The following is a 20,987-nucleotide window of genomic DNA, read 5'->3' as shown; positions in this document are numbered from 1 at the left end:
TACTGACCATTGAGGAGCACCAAGCAAAAAAGGCCCCTTTTATTCCCACTCACTGCCTCCTTACCTGTCAGCCATTCCACTATCCAAGCCAGTATCTTTCCTGTAACACCATAGGATTTTATCCTGTTAAGCAGCCTCGTGATTGGCACCTTATCAAATACTTTCTGAAAATCTAAGTAAATGATATCCACTGCATCTCCTTTGTTCAGTCTCCTTGTTACTTCCTCAAGTAACTCTAACAGATTTCCCTTTATAGAAACCATGCTGACTGGCTTTTTTTTAGTCTCCCAAGTACCTTGAAACCTTGTCCTTAATAATAGACTCCAACACTTTCCCAACCACTGAGTTTAGACTAACTGGCCTACAATTTCCTTTCTTTTGTCTTCCTCCCTTCTTAAAGAGTGGAGTGACATTTGCAATCTTTCAGTCTTCTGCAACTATGCCAGAATCAAGTGATTCTTGAAAGATCATGACCAGTGCATCTGTTATCTCATCAGCAACCTCTCTCAGGACTCTGTCACTTCCAAGTCAAGTCAAGTCACTTTTATTGTCATTTTGACTGTAACTGCTGGTACAGTACATAGTAAAAATGAGACAACGTTTTTCAGGACCGTGGTGTTATATGACACAGTACAAAAACTAGACTGAACTATGTAAAAAAACAACAACACAGAGAAAGCTACACTAGACTACAGACCTACACTGGACTACATAAAGTGCACAAAAACAGTGCAGGCATTACAATAAATAATAAACAGGACAATAGGGCAAGGTGTCAGTCCAGGCTTCGGGTATTGAGGAGTCTGATAGCTTGGGGGAAGAAACTGTTACGTAGTCTGGCCGTGAGAGCCCGAATGCTTCTGAGCCTTTTCCCAGATGGCAGGAGGGAGAAGAGATTGTATGAGGGGTGCATGGGGTCCTTCATAATGCTGTTTCCATTGCGGATGCAGCGTGTAGTGTAAATGTCCGTGATGGCGGGAAGAGAGACCCCGATGATCTTCTCAGCTGACCTCACTATCCACTGCAGTGTCTTGCGATCCGAGATTGTGCAATTTCTGAACCAGGCAGTGATGCAGCTGCTCAGGATGCTCTCAATACAACCCCTGTATTATCCTATCCAGGAGACTTATCCACCTTAACACTTTTGAGTTTGCCTAGCACTTTCTCCTTTGTAATAGCAATGGCACTCACTGCCGCTCCCTGACACTCACGAACCTCTGGCACACTGCTGGTGCCTTCCACAGTGAAGACAGATGCAAAAAACCCATTAAGTTCATCTGCCATTTTTTTGTCCCCAATTACTCCCTCACCAGCATCATTTTCCAGTATCAACTCTCACCTTCCTTTTACTCTTTATATAACTGGAAAATCCTTTAGTATCCTGCTTTATATTATTGGCTAGTCTGCCCTCGTATTTCATCCTATCCCTTCTTATATCTTTTTAATTACCTTTTGTTGGATTTTAAAAGCTTCCCAATCATCCAACTTCCCACTCACATTTGTTACCTTATATGCTTTTATGAAGACCTTAACTTCCTTTGTCATCCACAGTTGCCTACCTCTGCCACTTGAGAACACATTGATGAAGGAAGAGCTAGATGTAGTGTATATAGATTTCAGCAAGGCATTTGATAAGGTACCCCAAGCAAGGCTTATTTAGAAAGTAAGGAGGCATGGGATCCAAGGAGACATTGTTTTGTGGATCTAGAGCTGGCTTGCCCACAGAAGGCAAAGAGTGGTTGTAGACGGGTCATATTCTGCATGGAGGTCGGTTACCAGTGGAGTGCCTCAGGGATCTGTTCTGGGACCCTTACTCTTCGTTATTTTTATAAATGACCTGAATGAGGAAGTGGAGGGACGGGTTAGTAAGTTTGCTGATGACACAAAGGTTGGGGTTGTCGTGGATAGTGTGGAGGGCTGTCAGAGGTTACAGCGGAACATCGATAGGATGCAAAACTGGGCTGAGAAGTGGCATATGGAGTTCAACCCAGATAAGTGTGAAGTAGTTCATTTTGGTAGGTCAAATATGATGGCAGAAAATGGTATTAATGGTAAGACTCTTGGCAGTGTGGAGGATCAGCGGGATCTTGGGGTCTTAACAGGTTGACGCTGTGGTTAAGAAGGCAAACGGTGTATTGGCCTTCATCAATTGTGGAATTGAAGTTAAGAGCTGAGAGGTAATGTTACAGCTATATAGGACCCTGTTCAGACCACACTTGGAGTACTGTTCTCAGTTCTGTTCGCCTTACTACAGGAAGAATGTGGAAGCCATAGAAAGGGTGCAGAGGAGATTTACAAGGGTGTTGCCTGGATTGGGGAACATGCCTTATGAGAATAGGTTGAGTGAACTCGGCCTTTTCTCCTTGGAATGACGGAGGATGAGAGGTGACCTGATAGAAGTGTATATGATGAGAGGCATCGATCGTGTGGATAGTCAGAGGCTTTTTCCTAGGGTTAAGGTGTTGGGGAGTAGGTACAGAGGAGATGTCAGGAATAAGTTCTTTACTCCGGTGAGTGCGTGGAATGGGCTGCCAGCAACGGTGGTGGAGGCGGATACGATACGGTCTTTTAAGAGACTTTTGGATAGGTCTTGGAAAAATAGAGGGCTATGGGTAAGCCTAGTAATTTCTATGGTAGGAACATGTTCAGCACAACTTTGTGGGCCAAAGGGCCTGTATTGTGCTGTATGTTTTCTACGTTTCTTCCTCTGTGGGACGTATCTATCCTATGCCTTATGAACTATTCCCAGAAACTTTAGCCATCTCTACTCTGCCATCATCCCTACCGGTATTATAGAACATAGAAATCTACAGCATAATACAGGCCTTTCAGCCCTGCATGTTGTGCCGATCATGCAACCTACTCTCGAAATTGCCTAGAATTTCCCTTCCGCATAGCCCTCTATTTTTCTAAGCTCCATGTATCTATCGAAGAGTCTCTTAAAAGACCCTATTGTATCCGCTTCCACTGCTGCCACCGGCAGTGCATTCCACGCACCCACCACTGTGTGAAAAACTTACTCCTGACTCTCCTCTGTACCTACTTCCAAGCACCCGAAAACTATGCTCCCCCTTGTTAGCCATTTCAGCCCTGGGAAAAAGCCTCTGGCTATCCACACTATCAATACCTCCTATTATCTTCTACGCCTCTCAGGTCACCTCTTATCCTCTGTTACTCCAAGGAGAAAAGGCAAAGATCACTCAGTCTACTCTCATAAGGCATGCTCTCCAATCCAGGCAATATCCTTGTAAATCTCCTCTGCACTCTTTGTGTAGTATTCACAACTTTCCTGTCGTGAGGTGACCAGAACTATGCCAAATGGGGTCTCACCAAGGTGTAATATAGCTGTTAACATTACCTCATGGCTCTTGAACTCAATCCCTGGTTGATGAAGGCCAATACACAGTATGCCTTCTTAACAATGCTGTCGACTTGCACAGCAGCTTTGAGTGTATTATGGACACCGATCCCAAGATCTCTGATCCTCCACGCTGCCAAGAGTCTTATCATTAATACTATATTTTGTCTTCAAATTTGACCTACCAAAATGAACACTTCATGCTTATCTGGATTGAACTCCATCTGCCACTTCTTAGCCCAGTTCTGCATCCTGTCCAGACAATCCACAACAGTCCCAACTTTCATGTCATCAGCACCCTCCTACTTCTTCATCCAGGTCATTTATAAAAATCACACAGAGGAGTCCCAGAATATATACCTGCAGAACACCTCTGGTCACCAATCTCCATGCAGAATACGAACCATCTACAGCCACCCTTTGCCTTCTGTGGGCAAGCTAATTCTGGATCCACAAAGTAAGGTCTCCTTGAATCCCATGCCTCTGTACTTTCTGAATGGGCCTTGCATGTGGAACTGTATCAAGTGCCTTACTGAAACCAATATACATTGCATCTTCAATGTGTTTGTTACATCCTCAAAGAATTCAATCAGGCTTCTAAGGCATGACTTGCCCTTGACAAAGCCATGCTGACTATCCCTGTTCAGATTTGTCTCTCCAAATGCTCATAAATCCTGCCTCTCAGGATCTTCTCCAACAACTTGCCCACCACTGAAGTCAGACACACTGGTCTTTAATTTCCTGGGTTATCTCTACTCCCTTTCTTGAACAAGGGAACAACATTTGCAACATTCCAATCATCTGGTACTTCTCCCATCCCTATTGATGATGCAAAGATACTGTAATCGCCAGAGGCTCAGCAGTCTCCTCCCTTGTTTCCCACAGTAGCCTGGGGTATATCAAGTTTAGTCCCGGCAACTTATCTAATTAAATGCTTTTCAAAAGCTCCAGCACTTCCTCTTTTTTTAATGTCTATATGTTCAAGCATTTCAGTCCGCTGTAAGTCATCCCTGGAATTGCTAAGGTCCATTTCCCTGGTAAATACTGAAGCAAAGTATTCATTAAATACCTCTGCTGCCTCTGACTCCATGCACACATTTGCACTATAACACCTGATTGGCCCTATTTTCACACGGCTCATCCTCTTGCTCTTCACATACTTGTAGAATGCCTTGGGGTTTTCCGTAATGCTCCTCACCAAGGGCTTCTCATGGTCCCTTCTAGCTCTCCTAATTTCATTCTTAAGCCCTTTCCTAGCAACCTTGTAAATTTTCTGGAGCTCTAGCAGTACCCACATTCTTGAATCTTTTATAAACTTTCAGATTTTCTACATCCTTTGTACACCATGGTTCTTTTACCCTACCCTTCTTTTCCTGCCTCAGTAAAACATACCTATTCAGAATGAAAACATCTGCTCCTAATTTATGCTCCCAAGTTCCAGCCTAATAGCATCATATTTCCCCTACCCCAATTAAATGTGAGGAAAGTTAAAATACCCATCACAACAACCCTATTATTATTGCACCATTCTAGAATCTGCCTCCCTATCTGTTGCTCGATGTCCCTGTTACTATTGGGGGGGGTGGGGGGTCTGTAAAAATACACCCTGTAGAGTTATTGCCTCCTTCCTGTTTCTGACTTCCACCCACACTGACTCAGTAAGTCAAGTCAAGTCACTTTTATTGTCATTTCAACCATTACTGCTGGTACAGTACATAATAAAAATGAGATAATGGTTTTTCAGGACCATGGTGTTACATGACACAGTACAAAAACTAGACTGAACTACGTAAAAAAAATACAACACAGAAAAAAAAACACTAGACTACAGACCTACCCAGGACTGCATAAAGTGCACAAAACAGTGCAGGCATTACAATAAATAATAAACAGGACAATAGGGCAGTAATGTGTCAGTCCAGGCTCTGGGTATTGAGGAGTATGATAGCTTGGGGGAAGAAACTGTTACATAGTCTGGTCGTGAGAGCCCGAATGCTTTGGTGCCTTTTCCGAGACGGCAGGAAGGAGAAGAGTTTGTATGAGGGGTGCGTGGGGTCCTTCATAATGCTGTTTGCTTTGCAGATGCAGCGTGTAGTGTAAACGTCCATAATGGCGGGAAGAGAGACTCCGATGATCTTCTCAGCTGACCTCACTATCCGCTGCAGGGTCTTGCGATCCGGGGTGGTGCAATTTCCGAACCGGGCAGTGATGCAGCTGCTCAGGATGCTCTCAATACAACCCCTGTAGAATTTGATGAGGATTGGGGGGCGTGGGAGATGGACTTTCTTCAGCCTTCACAGAAAGTAGAGACGCTGCTGGGCTTTCTTTGTTACGGAGCTGGTGTTGAGGGACCAGGTGAGATTCTCCGCCAGGTGAACATCAAGAAATTTTCTGCTCTTTATAACCTCCACTGAGGAGCTATCGATGTTCAGCGGGGAGTGGTCGCTCCGTACCCTCCTGAAGTCAACAACCATCTCTTTTGGTTTGTTCACATTCAGAGACATGTTGGCTCTGCACAGTCCGTTAGTCACTGCACCTCCTCTCTGTAAGCTGACTCATCGTTCTTGCTGATGAGACCCACCACAGTCATGTCATCGGCGAACATGATGATGTGGTTCGAGCTGTGTGTTGCAGAACAGTTGTGGGTCAGCAGAGTGAACAGCAATGGGCTGAGCACACAGCCTTAGGGGGCCCCCATGCTCATTGTGATGGTGTTAGAGATGTGCTCCCGATCCGGACTGACTGTGGTCTCCCAGTCAGGAAGTCTAGTATACAGTTGCAGAGGGAGGTGTTCAGGCCCAGTAGGCTCAGCTTTCCAATCAGTTTCTGAGATCCCTCCATGACTTGCTCCTTTCTGCAGCCTTGCCACTATCCCTGATTAGCAATGCCATGCCCCCACGTGTTTTCTTTTCCTCCCTCCCTGTCCTTTTTGAAACTTCTAAAACCTGACACACTCAGCAGCCATTCCTGCTCCTAAGACATTCAAGTCTCTGTAACAGCCACAACGTCATAGTATCCTTCTCCATTCCACCTGACCGAGCACCCCTCTCATGCCTCTGTAATTCCCTTCATTCCTTTACGACACTGATACATGTGAGTTATGTTTCTCCCTTTCAAACTGCAGTATGAATTCAATCATATAATGATCACTGCCTCCTAAGGGTTCCATTATGTTAAACTCCCTAATAAGATCTGGGCTTGATACACTACCATTCAATCTAAGATAGCCTTTCTCCAAATAGTCTCAAGCACAAGCTGCTCTAAACAGCTATCACATAGGCATTCAACAAATTGCTTCTCTTGCTATCGAAAACCAACCTGATTTTTCCAATCCCTTTGCATAATGAAGTCCCCCATTACAACTGTGTCATTTACATGCCTTTTCCAGCTCCCTTTGCAATTTTACCCCTACATCTTGGCTACTATTTGGAGGCCTATATGTGATTCCCATAATAGCGTTTTTTCTCTTGCAGTTTCTTAACTCCACCCTCAAGGATTCAACATTCTCTGACCCTATGTCACCTCTTTCTAAAGATGTAATTCCATCTCTTACCAAAGAAACATACCTATGCCTTCCTGCATGTCCTTTTGATACAAAGTATATCCTTTGATGTTAAGCTCCCAGTCAAGCTTCCATGGCTTTTCAGCCATGACTCAGTGATGCCCACAACATCATACCAACCAATCTCTAATTGTGCCATGAGCTCGACTACCTTATTCCGAATGCTACTCACATTTAAATACAGCACCTTCAGTCCTGCATTCTTCACCCTTTTGAATTTTGCCTCTGCAATTTAACACTACTCTGTACTCTGTTTGCATTTGTATCCAATCATTGGCTTGTCCTTCGTTATATTCATGTTACACCCATCATCTATTTGTGAACCATTGGCTCATCCTCAGCTCTATCATACTGGTTCCCATCCCCCTGCCATTTATATTTAAATCACTCCCAACAGCTCTAGTAAATCTGCCCACACGAATATCGGTCCCTCTTGGATTCAACTGCAACCTGTCCCTTTTGTACAGACCCCAGTTGCCCCAGAAGAGATCCCAATTATCCACAAATCTGTATCCCTGCCCCGCTCCAATTCTTCAACCATGCATTTATCGGTCTATTCCTATCCTCACTGTCGTGTGGCACAGGCAGCAGTCCCAAGATTACCACCTTTGAGGTCCTGCTTCTCAGCTTCCTTCCAAAGTCCCTGTATTCTTTTTTCAGGACCTCCTTCCTTTTTCTATCTATGTCATTGGTACCAATATGTACCACAACTTTTAGCTGCTCACCCTCCCTTTTCAGGAGATTGTGGTCACATCCAGAAACATCTGAGACCCTGGCACCTGGGAGGCAAGCTACCACCCAACAGGGTCTTGCGATTATTGCAAGAGAAACATCCAAGACAATCACGTTTACACTGCAGAATGTTTTTGCGCCAAGTAGCAGTCAGCAACATAGTCTGCACCCAGGTCATCTCATCTGAATCCTCTCCAACTCCTCTGGCAGTTCCGAAAAACAAACAGATCACTGATGTGGTAGACCTGCGGTACCCGTTGTTCATGGAATCCAGTGTAGTCTTTGAAAAGAAAGAGTCACCTTTGGTTGACCACTGAGAGGCAGCTGCATTCGAGTGCACCACCATCTTCACTCAGCTCACCCTAAACTGATTCCATAGTATATGAACTCGCTGTCAAGGACTCTACACCTCAAGTTCTCAGTATTATTAATAAATAAACAAAATGTGCAAATACAAAATCAAATAATAAATACATTCATTTATTCAAATCAATTTATTTTTTTTTGTATTGGCACTATTTGTTGCCTTTTGCACATCGGCTGCTTGTCAGTCTTTGTGTATAGTTTTTAATTGATTCTATTGTTCTACTGTGAATGCCTGCAAGAAAATGAATCTCTGGCTGTAGTATATAATGACATATACGTATTTTGATGATAAGTTTACCTTGAACTTTGAATTTTTACAGAACCTTTTGCAATAGCAGGTCATTTGCTTTTTACAATATTTGCCTGAATTGTGTGTTCACTGTGCTCTTTCTTTCTGTAACAGCTATTATAGAGAACTTAGCTGAATTTCGCCCTGAAATGTGCACTGAAGCAGCTCAACAAGGTCTTCTGCAGTGGATGCTGAAGCGAATAAAGGTAGGGCTTGGCACCATTAAATGTCTTTGTACTTTCAGTGTGTCTTCTGAAATAAATTATTCCTCTGAGTGTGGCATGGCTAACATCTGTTGCTTGTCCCACCTTATTCATGAGACCAGTTGATGTGCTGGTTTGTCCAAAAGCAGTTGTCTTGTGGGGAAAGAGGATTTGCCTCTGAAGATGTATTAACATTGCACAATTCCATCAATTTGTCTTGCTTTTTTTTTGCATTTAGAGGATAAGTAGTTTGTGTGGAACCTATTTACCAGAAGGCAATTCTATATACTGTACAGATAATAAAGAATAACAAAGTTTTACATTCAAATTACAAAATTAATATTTAAATTGATTACTAATTTGACAGAACTTCTTGAATACATGTTTTTGTTGCATGTAGATTGTCTTTCAGGATAAAAATCGTTTGAGCTCTGTTGAACATACTACAGGGAGTCAGACTTGATTTAATATGATTTGCCTTTTTGATCAGAAACACGGTAGAGTCATACAGTACTGTAACGGGCCAATCGACCAACTGGTCCTTGCAGATCAAGAAGCATGCATTTGTCCCGTATCCTTGTAAAGTCTACAGCTTTTCATCCACGTACTTGATCAAATGTGCTTTAAAAGTTCTTATTGTACCTGCCTCATCCACTTTCTGTGGCAGTTCATTGCATATATATATCTTCCTCAGTGTATATTATGAAAAGATGTTGCCACTCAATTTCCTATTAAATCTTTCCCATCTCACCTTAAGTGTATTCCTGATTCCTCAACCCTGTGAAAAAGACTTGACTGCCTTCACCCTGTCTGTGTCCCTCATGATTTTATATACCTCTATAAGATCATCTCTCAGTCTCCTTCACTCCAAGGAAATAATAGTTGTCTGTCTAATCCCTGTGAGTCCCTGTATTCCTGGCAAATCTGTGTAAATATTTTATTAACTTCCTTCCTTTAGCAGGGTAACCAGGACTGAATACAATACCCCAAGTGCAGCCTCAACAGTATCTTGTACAACTGCAGCATAATCTCCCAACTTCTGAACTTAATGCCCTGGCTGATGAATGCCATTATGCCAAAGGCCTCTTTCATCACACTGTCTACTTGGAAACTGTACATCTGAACTCTAAGATGAGTCTGTTCTGCATTACTACCCAAGGCCCCACAATTCACTGTGAATGTTCTGTCTTGATTTGACTTTCCAAAATGCGCTTTGAGTTAAGCTCCATTTTACATTCCTTGGCTCCCTTACCTAGCTGCTCAAGGACCAAGGTCCCACTGTAATTCTCCACAACCTTCTTCATTTCCATCTATTTTAGTGTCATCTGCAAATTTGCTAGCAATGCCTTTACATTTTCATCCCAATCTTGGATATATAGAAATTGATCTGTAGTAGTTGTGAAGTATGCAAATATAGCTAATAACTAATGTCAGGTCTGTATGTTACGAATCAATGGTTTCCCATTGTTCTCCATTTCCTTTTCTGATTGAAACATATAAGATTATTAAGGGATTGGGCATGCTGGAGGCAGGAAGCATGTTCCCGCTGATGGGTGAGTCCAGAACTAAAGGCCACAGTTTAAGAATAAGGGGTAGGCCATTTAGAACAGAGATGCGGAAAAACTTTTTCACCCAGAGAGTGGTGGATATGTGGAATGCTGTGCCCCAGAAGGCAGTGGAGGCCAAGTCTCTGGATGCATTCAAGAGAGAGTTAGATAGAGCTCTTATAGCGGGGTCAGGGGATATGGGGAGAGGGCAGGAACAGGGTACTGATTGTGTATGATCAGCCATGATCACAGTGAATGGTGGTGCTGGCTAGAAGGGCCAAATGGCCTACTCCTGCACCTACTGTCCATTGTCTATTGTGAGATGTTGGCAATGGCATGGAATTTAATTCGCATTTAGAGAGAGACTTTTGACAGCATCTATAGCACAATTGTTATATACTCTCAGTGCCATTTTATTCGGTACTTGCTAATGCAGATATCTAATCAGCCGAACATGTGGCAGCAACTCGTACATAAAAAGATGCAGATGTGGTCAAAAAAAAGAGATTTAGTTGTTGTTTAAACCAAACATCAGAATGGAAAGAGATGTGATCTATCTGACTTTGACCATGGAATGATTGTGGGTGTCAGAAAGTTGGTTTGAGTTTCTGAGCTGATGATCTGGGATTTTTACGCACAACAGTCTCTAGAGTTTCCAGAGAATGATGTGAAAAACAAAAGCATCCAGTGAGCAGCATTTCTGGGGGGGGGGGGGAACACCTTGTTAATAAGAAGGTCAGAGGAGAATGGCCAGACGGACAAGCTTAAAGGAAGGTGGCAGTAACTCAAATAACCAGGCGTTTCAACAATGTTGTGCAGAAGAGCACCTTTGAATACACATGTCGAACCCTGAAGTGGATGGGCTACAGCAGAGTACCACAGATATGCACTTAGTCACCACTTTATTAGGCACAGAAGGTACCTAAGAAAGTGGCCACTGAGTGTATTTGATCCTTTTTCAGAAGGCCTGTCATTCCAGTTTTCTTGGGTTAAAGTCAGCAGCTAACAATGTGTGTGAAGGTTTGTTCCCTGTATGTTCAGTGCAGATTTCCTTCTGTTCTCTCTTCTTTAGTTCACTGTTGTAATTATAATCAGTTTGATGTTATTTTTAAAACAGGCCAAGATACCTTTTGACGCCAACAAGCTCTACTGCAGTGAAATTCTTGCCATCTTGCTTCAGAATAATGATGGTATGATTGCCTTTAATTCTTAGGAGAATTAAATACATGAAGATAGTAAATACTTTGCCTTTCCTCAATCCATAGTGGTTTCAGCCATCCTGCATTTCTATTTCCCGCTATCTTCTTTGATATTGGCATTCACAAGCACTGTTATGTTACCTAATAATGTTTGAAGGATAGGCATGAACTAACATTAGGTTAAGTTTTGTCAATTGTATATTTGGATACAGCAAAGCTTTGTTCCTAAAGGAACTGTCAGCAAAGATTGGCATTTTGTCTTCACACTTGAAGTAAATACTCCAGGCACTTCTGCCTGATGACAGGAGTTCTGCTTTGTTTTCCCTTTGCTTTATGCTTTTATATTTTGGGAACTGGCTCAGAGTTTCAACATTTTAGAGTTGTAATAAATTCTTAAGATCACAAAAAAAAAGATGATGAGGGTATTGTTTGTGGTGATCAATTCACATTGCCTACAGAAATTGACAGCAAAGTATTTCGTTAAGGCTTTGTCCAAAAAAGGCTTATTATGTAACATTATTTTTAAAATATATTTTATACTTAAATGCTTTGTATTTAAAGCAACTTTCAGTGAATATTTCTGTGTTCTGCTGGTTACATAACTTGGCTCAGATGTTGTAACTACCACTTTTTAACAACAAATAATGTTCCATACTCACTTTTATTTTCCCATAGAGGGATTGTCCCCAAAATAGTTATACTTATTGAGTCATATGCCACTGTTTCCCAACCAACATTTATGTTGAAATCCTAGGCTGATAGACAATTCTTAACACAGGAGGCCATCAGTCCACATCTGTGCTGGCCCAATAAAGAACATGTAGTAGAGTCACTGAGTACCACAACACAGAAATGGGCTCTTCAGCCCAGACAGTCCCAGCCTGGTTGTCTACCTGCACCTAGATCGTAGCCTCATAACCTCTCTCATCCATTACCTTTCCAAGCTTCTTTTAAGTGTTACAGTTGATCCTGTGTTTACCACTTATGCTGGCAGCTCGTACCACACTTGCACCATCCTCTGAATGAAGTAGTTCCCCCTCAGATTCTCCTTTAATATTTTACCTGGTATCCTATGGTCACTCATTCTGCATGAATTCACTCTATATCCGTCATAATTTTGTATACCTCATTCTCCTGCACTCCAGGGAATTAGTTCCTAACCTATTCAACCTATTGCTGTAATTCAGGTCCTTAAGTTCTGGCAACATCCTTGTAAGATTTTTCTGCACTCTTTGAAGCTTATCGATATTGTTTCGGTAGGTAGGTGACCAGAATTGTACATGACACTCTAAAATTGACCCCACCAAATTAGCATCAACCTCAGCATCTTGTACATCTTCAGCATAACATTCTGTACTGGTTTATAAAGACCACAGTTTCAAAACCTCTTTATGATATTATCTACCTGCGATGCCTCTTTCAAGAAATTATGGATCTGCATTCCCAGATCTCTGTCTTCTAATGCACACCTCCGTGCCCTAATATTCACTATATAAGTCTTAACCTGGTTTATCCTCCCAAAGTGCAACACCTCATACTTGGCTGCATTAAATTCCATCTGCCATTTTTCAGGCCAATCTCTGAGATGGTCCAGATCACTCTGCAAATTTTGATGGCCTTCTTCACTGTCCACAATGCTTCCAACCTTGGTGTCATACATAAATTTGACCAGCATCTGCACCATACCCTCCAAATTTCTAAAGTCTGTGCACCTATCCAAACTTCTCTTAAATGTTGAAATCGAGCCCATATCCACCACTTCCTCTAACAGCTCATTCCACACGTACCACCCTTTGATTGAAGAAGTTTTCCCTCCTTAAATATTTTAGGTTTCATCCTTAATCAATAACTTCTAGTTCTAGCTTCTGTGAGTTGCAACACAAAATTAAATCAAATAGTGCTAAAACAGAATAGTGAGCTATTCTTCATGGATTTATTTATCATTATCAGCAGGAAGCTGAATTACCTGAAGAGGTTAATGGCTTCCAATGACTAAATAGACATTTTGTTACCTAAATCTTTATTACTCAGGTTGACAGATTGAGCTGGTCTAGTTAATTTTTTTCCCTCTTGTTGGATGTGTATATGTAATTCATTTTTGATTATGCACAGTATTCCCATATTTAATGACATAACAATTGACAAATTATTCCATTCTTTTCAGTCAACAGGGAACTACTCGGTGACCAGGAAGGGATTGATGTACTTTTGCAGCAGCTATCGGTAAATTTCTGCTTAGTCTCCTGCCCCAACTTGCTTATGTTCTTAATGTGTTGTAGTGTTATGCCCATTCTTTGTTGTTTGGGGAAAAAAAACAGTTTTGATTGATGATTCAAAATGCATTTTGATGTGAGAGTAGAGCAGGATGTATTATAATAAATAAAACACTTCTGAAAATATTATAACATCATGGGGAAAACTAGTAAATAATACTTCTAGAAATGTCTGATCGCTATATGAGGGATATGAGAATAAGAACCTTTAAAGTAAAATTACTATTGTTAAGTAGGTACTTTGAGGACCTATTTTATGCATAACCCTATTGAGATAATTAATTAATCATCTTCTGACTTTTGGCAGTCCAACTTAAAGATGCATTCGCCACCAACTGCACTGGAGTGTGGTGTACTGAATTGGGAAATAAAACCCTTACTAGTTCTTTCTCAAATGAAAACTAAATTACACAGAAAGCCCCATAGATTGTAAATACTGAAAGACAATACTGTGAATTAAACTAAAGTCACTCCCATAACTTATTAAAGCTTTTAAATGAAAACTGTCAACTCCCCAGGATTGTAGTTAATCTCTCAATAGTTTTGATTGAGGTGCATGTTGTTATCCCGTATTATGTAAAGAGTGCATTTGTATGCCCACTTGTGAGACATCAATAGGAATGCCATAGTTCCTTAGTACTGCACGGAGTCAGCTGCTGAGATTGTGTACTCAATCACAAGGTGGGTTTAAGCTTTCTCTCAATGCGAATGCTGACTTATTTCGATATGCTTAGTAAATGCAGCACAGTGCTCCAGAATTCAATTAGGATTAGGTTTTTAAATGAATTCTCACAAATTCATTCAAAGCCACAATATTTGGATTCACTACCGTAGATTCCGGACTACAGAGCGCACCTGATTAAAAGCCGCTGGCTCTAATTTTAGAAATAAAATCAAATTTTTAATTGTAAAGGCCGCATCGGATTTTAGGCCGCACCGGATTTTCGGCCGCAGGTGTCCCACGTTGTAATATGACATATTTACACAGAAAGATATTACACGTGAGGATTTTTTTAACTTTTAATTAAATCCATATGGTAACAAAAACAAATACATATTGCAAATGCTTTTTTTCGAACCGTGCCCGTACGCGGCTACTTTTAAATATACGTTGCGTATGCTTCTTTACTGAACAACATTCCAATATCTCCTAACGACTGGTAAAAAATATATATACTGCAGCCTACCAGGAAAAGTTATTGATCACCTTTAACTTAAAAGCAGATTTCGCTCAGATCCAAAGCCGCTCGCGTAATGCGCTCCCCCCCTCCTTTCCGTTTAACGCAAACCGGCATTTTCCCACAAGACACCGCGAAACCGGGTGTGACGTCATAGCATCCCGCGATGTAGTACAGAAAACAAATATAGTTTAAACTAAGTAGGCAGCACAATGCTTCGAGTGTTTTCCATGTTGATGAGGGTGAGTACAAATGACTGATTTACAATAATTTAATTGTGAAAGTGCGCTTGATTTATCGTACAATTTCATTGGACCTCTGTGAACTACTCATCAATTTTATTGGTCTACTGTTATGAGGCAAGATGTTTACGAGGCGGCATGAAAAAAATCATGCATTAGCCGCTTCGGATTATTGGCCGCAAAGTTCAAAGCTGTTCAAAATGTGGGAAAAAAGTAGCGGCTTAAAATCCGGAATCTACGGTATTTTGGTTTCTGAACTTCAATTTTCTGCCATTATTAATCTCAACTGAAGGAAGGCTGGCTGATTCACTAAATTGATAGATGATTTGCTGAAAGCCACAATATTGAGAAATACCACAGAAGGTATGATACTGCTGAATCACATAGATCTATTTCTGACTAGATTTCTTCCTCCTCCTCACGGTTACTAAATCATGCATAGTTTGAGTTGAGCATCCCAAAAAATTACAAAACAATAAAACCTCCAAGCATTTTACCTCCCATTGTTAGAAATGAATTAGCAAAACTCCTATTAACTATTAAGGTCTAAGCAAATGTTGTCTTATCATTTTGCTCTGCAAAACTATATTTTAACATTATCAGTCATTGAGGCTGAAGAAATATTCTTTTATAGTAGGCCTCACCGGCAAGGCTGCTTTAACTGTCTCTTTCTAATTGCACAGTCCTGTACTATTTTAGGGAATGGACCAGGAAGCCATCTCAAACAGCTCCAGTTCATGTATTCTGCTTAAGGAGTTCCAAATGCAGTCTTTTAGATGCAGTCTTTTTGAAGGATCAGCAATATATTTGGTAGCAGTGTACATTCCACCTCAGGCCAATGTCAAACAGGCTCTAGATGATGGGAGCATTACGTGATTAACATGTATGAAACAGCACACCATTATATTGAAGGATTTTATCCAGGCTAGCTTGAAAAAGTCACTAAATAATTACCGTCAACAAATCACTTGAAATACCAATGGAAGCAGCACACTGGACCACTGTTGGATCACCATCAAGAATACCTACCATTCTATTCCAACTCCTCACTTCAGAAAATCTGATCACCTGGCTGCACTTCTACTCCCTGAATATAGGCAGAGACTGAAGACTGCAGCACCATTAGTGAGGACCAAGAAGATATGGACAAGGGAGGCACAGGAGTGCTTTCAGGACTGCTTTGAATTGGTGGACTCGACTGTATTCAGGAAGTCATCTTTGAACCTGGATGAGTATGCTGCAGTAGTTACTGACTTCATTAAAACCTGTGTGAATGAGTGTATGTCTACAAAGTCTTGCTGTACATACCCAAACCAAAAGCCATGGATTAATCAGGAGGTTTGTCACCTGCTGAGAGCTAGATCGGTGTCATTTAAGTCTGGTGACCCATATCTGTACAAGAAAACCAGGTTACTTACGGAGGGCTATTTCAAGAGTGAAGAAAATTCCAAGTAAGGTAGGAGGCAACATCAGATGCACGACAACTGTGGCAGTGTTTGAAGGACATTACTTCCTACAAAGCAAAACACAATAGCAATGCTTCAGTACCAGATGAGCTCAACACCTTCTGTGCATGCTCTGAAAGGGAAAAGCTACAGCTGTGAAGATCCCTGCTGCACCCGGTGACCCTGTGTTCTCTGTCTCAGAGGCTGATGTCAGGGCCATTGCAAGGTGGCAGGCCTTGATGTTCCTGGTGAGGCTCTGAAAACTTGTGCCAACCAACTGGCAGGAGTATTCAAGGACATTTTCAACTTCTCACTGCTAGAGCTGGAAGTTCCCACCTGCTTCAAAAAGGGAACAATTATACCAGTGCCCAAGAAGAGCAGTGTGAGCTGCCTTAATGACTATTACACAGTACTGCTCATATCTTTGATGATGAACTGCTTTGAGAGGTTGTTCATGGCTAGAATGAACTCCTGCCTTAGCAAGGACCTGGACCCACTGCAATTTGCCTATCACTGCAATAGGCCTACGGCAGACACAATCTCAATGGCTTTTCACACGGCCTTAGACCATCTGGACAATACAAGCACCTATGTCAAGATGCTGTTTGTTGACTATAGCTCGGCGTTTAACACTATCATTCCCACAATCCTGATCGATAAGTTACAGAACTAGGGACTCTGTACCTCCCTCTGCATTTGGATCCTCGACTTCCTAACTGAAAGACCACAATCTGCGGATTGGTGATATCTCCTCTTCACTGGCGATCAACACTGCCACATCTCAAAGGTGTGTGCTTAGCCTACTACTCTTCCCTCTATACTCGTGATTGTATGGCTCAAATGCCATCTATAAATTTGCTGATGATACAAACTTTTTTGGTAGAATCTCGGATGGCAATGAGAGTGCACACAGGAGTGATATATACCAGCTAGTTGAATGGTGTCGCAGCAACAACCTTGAACTCAATGTCAGTAAGCTGAAGGACCTGCTTGTGGAATTCAGGAAGGGTAAGACGAGGGCACATGAGAGTGAGCAATTTCAAGTTCCTGGGTGTCAAGATCTTTGAGGATCTAACCTGGTTTCAACATATTGATGCAGCTGTAAAGAAGGAAAGACCGTAGTCATTAATAGTTTGAAGGGATTTGGTTTGTCACTTAAAACACTCGAAAACTTCCATGGATACACTGTGAAGAGCATTCTGACAGGCTGCATCACTGTCTGGTATGGGGGTAAGGGTGTGGCCTACTGCATGGGATCGAAAGAAGCTACAGAAAGTTGTGAAATTAGTCAGCTTCATCTTGAGTACTAGCCTCCATAGTATCCAAGACATCTTCAAGGAGCAGTGTTTCAGAAAAACAACATCCATTATTAAGGACCCCCATCACCCATGAGGCAGCGTACGGACAGCGAAGATACATACATCAGGATGTTCTTTATTGATTACAGCTTGGCATTCAATACTATCATTTCCCCATTCCCCCCCCCCCAAATTAATCAATAAGCTTCAAGACTTTGGCCTCATACTTCCTTGTGCAACTGGATCCTCCATTTCCCCACTTGCAGACCCCAGTTATTTCGGATTGGCAATAACATATCCTCCATAACCTCCATCAACACGGGTGCACCACAAGGTTGTGTGCTTAGCCCCCTGCTCTTCTCACTTCATATTATGACTGTGAAGCTCAGCTCAGCTCAAAAGCCATTTTCAAGTTTGTTGACAACACCACCGTGGTGACGAATTAACCTTTGGGAGGGAGATTGAAAATCTGGCTAAGTGCTGCCACAACAATAACCTCTCATTCAATGTCAGCAAGACCAAGGAGATGACTGTTTTTCTTTAGGAGGAGGGAATCGGAGGTCAATGAGCCAGTCCTCATTAGGGGATCAGAAGTGGAACGAGCCATCAACTTTAAATTCCTCAGTATTAATCATTTTAGAGAATCTGTGGCGGGCCCAGCATGCAAGTGCCATTGTAAAGAAAGTACGAGAAGCAACTCTACTTCCCTAGAAGTTTGTGAAGATTCAGCATGACATCTAAAACTTTGAAAACTTTGATAGATGTGTTTTGGAGAATATATTTACCGGGTTGCGTCACAGCCTTGTATGGAAGCACCATTGCCCTTGAATGGAAAATCCTACAAAACGTAGTGGATATGGTCCAGTCCATCACATGTAAACCCTCTCTACCGTTGAGTGCATCTGCACGAAGCACTTTTGCAGGAAAGCGGCATCCATCATCAAGGACACCCACCATCCAGGCCATGCTCTCTTCTCGCTGTTGCCATCAGGAAGAATGTACAGCAGCCTCAGGACCCACTAGATTCAGGAACAGTTACTACCCTTCAACCATCAGGCTCTTGAACAAGAGGGGATTATTTCACTCAACTTAAGTTGTCCCATCACTGAACTTTTCCCACTATCTATGGATTCACTTTAAAGGACTCTTCATCTCATATTCTCGTTATTCATTGCTTATGTGTTGTGTATTTGCACAGTGTGTTGTCTTTTGCATGTTTGTTGTTGTCCGTCTTGTTGAGTGCGGTCTGTCACTGATTCTAGTGTGTTTCTTAGATTTACTGTGTATGCCTGCAAGAAAATGAATCTCAGTGTTGTATATGGTGACATATGTGTCATTATAAACTTGCTTTGAACAATTTTTATCGACCCACCATAGAATGCAGTCTGTCCGATAGTATGACAACTGCTCAAGACCACAAGACATTTCCTAGTCCATCATCCTAACCAGCCACCCATCAATCATCTATGCTTCCCGCTGCCTTAAGAAAGCAGCCATCATAATTAAGGACCCTCCCAGCCCACACATTCTCTCTTCTCTCCTCTCCCATTGGGCAAAAGGTACAAAAACTTGGGAATATGTACCGCCAAGCTTCTATTCTGCTGTTATTAGATATTTGAATAGACCTCTCACTTGCTAAAAGATGAACTCATGATCTCTCAGTTTACCTCAATGTGGCCCTTGCTTTTTATTTGATTACCTGCACTGCACTTCCACTAAGTGCAACATTATATTCTGCATTCTCTTTTCTTTTTACAGCTGCTGTATATTTGCATATGGCATAATCTTCCCAGATGGCATGCGAGCAAATGTTTTTCCAATGTATCTCAGTTAACGTGATAATAATAAACCAACACCAATTGCTAGACCTCCAATCAATCGAGTAACAGTGGGCATCATGGTAGTGTAGCAAAGCAATTTGCATAACCATGTAACAGTGCCAGCTCTAAGATGGGATTTCAATTCCCGCTGTTGTCTGTAAGGAGTTTGTACATTCTCCCCCTGACCATGTGGTTTCCATCTGGTTTCCTTGCACATTTCAAAGACATGCAGTTAGGGTTACTGAGTTTTGGGTATGCTATATTGACATTGGACATCTGGTGGCACATTGGGCTCCCCAGCACAGTTCTCGCTGATTTAATTTGATGCAACGGACACATTTCACTGTATCCTTTGATGTAGATGTGAAAAATAAAGCTAATCTTTATCTTTGATCTCTGCATTCCTTTTTGCCGCTGTGTCATTGATTGCCTTCCACGTATGCAGCTCCACAAAGCATTGGGGTGATGCCAATACCTTCTCCACAAAATTCTGAAAATCTCTTCGGGGATTTGTTTGAGGTACTTAGAATCTAAAAGGGTTTAGATATTTTCTTTTCCTCCATTTCCAATCAGAAGGATTGATAACCAAAGACCACAGATAAAATGGGATTTGAAAAATTAACACATGCAGTATAAAGGATTTTTTAAAGTTTTATTTTGTTAGGCAATGCCTGATGGGATAGTAAAACACAGTTTGTGTTGTTCATCAGACAGGAATTAAGTGAGTACCAGAAGCATAACAAATTGTAGGATTTTTGTCTGGAAGAAAGTGGTCTGGTTCTGACTGCATTGTTCTTTTGAAAAAGCCAGCACAAACTTCAAGCCAGTTATTGCTCTGCATCTTAATATTCTTTAATTTTCTAGTCATCATTTACTGGCTGATGAAAATTTTCAGCAGCTTTTCCATAATGTGAGGCACATTTTGAATCTTTTCAATAGGAGCTTTGGTACAGCTCTTATGGTCTTCTGCCAAAGCTTAACAAGCTTTTATTATTGCTATAATTGCACACCTCCATCTTAATTCAGGGTGCTTCTGACTAATCTTTTGGCTGTGTTTTATTGCATATGTTATTTTTCCTTGTTTCCTTGTGGGATAAATAATTGAACAATGAATTTTTCAGTCACATGTGCATCTACATGTGGCCATCTTTTGATCATTGCTGTGTACATCATGTTGTACTTGAGAATGCCAAGCTTTGAGAAGTTGTAAACCCAACTGTTGGTCCCAATCACTGAGAGAATCAAGCTGCCATCAGGGAAAAAAGGTATTGTGAATTACTGTTTATATATATTTATGAACATGTTTTTGATGTCATGGTTGAGGTACTTAGCTACCTATAAATCATAGGAGATTCTGCAGATACTGGATATCCAGAGTAGCACACACAAAGTGCTGGATGAACTCAGCAGGTCACATGATGAAGTGTCTCAGCCCGAACCATCAAGTGTTTATTCCTCTCTATAGATGCTGCCTT

The 20,987-nt window shown here is 41.6% G+C and overlaps 1 protein-coding gene across 1 annotated transcript in view; it reads left to right on the top strand.

Annotated features, from left to right (window-relative positions):
* Positions 1-20,987, top strand: part of ctnnbl1 (catenin, beta like 1) — a 303,435-nt gene that overhangs the window by 143,349 nt on the left and 139,099 nt on the right. The window contains exons 7-9 of the mRNA XM_073061344.1: positions 8,422-8,513; positions 11,175-11,247; positions 13,421-13,479. Coding sequence (XP_072917445.1) covers positions 8,422-8,513; positions 11,175-11,247; positions 13,421-13,479 — 224 coding nt within the window. The remainder of the gene's footprint in view (positions 1-8,421; positions 8,514-11,174; positions 11,248-13,420; positions 13,480-20,987) is intronic.

This window comes from Hemitrygon akajei, chromosome 11 (assembly GCF_048418815.1).
Source record: "Hemitrygon akajei chromosome 11, sHemAka1.3, whole genome shotgun sequence".
NCBI classification, from domain to species: Eukaryota; Metazoa; Chordata; class Chondrichthyes; order Myliobatiformes; family Dasyatidae; genus Hemitrygon; species Hemitrygon akajei.
This window is presented reverse-complemented; position numbering and strand designations above follow the sequence as displayed.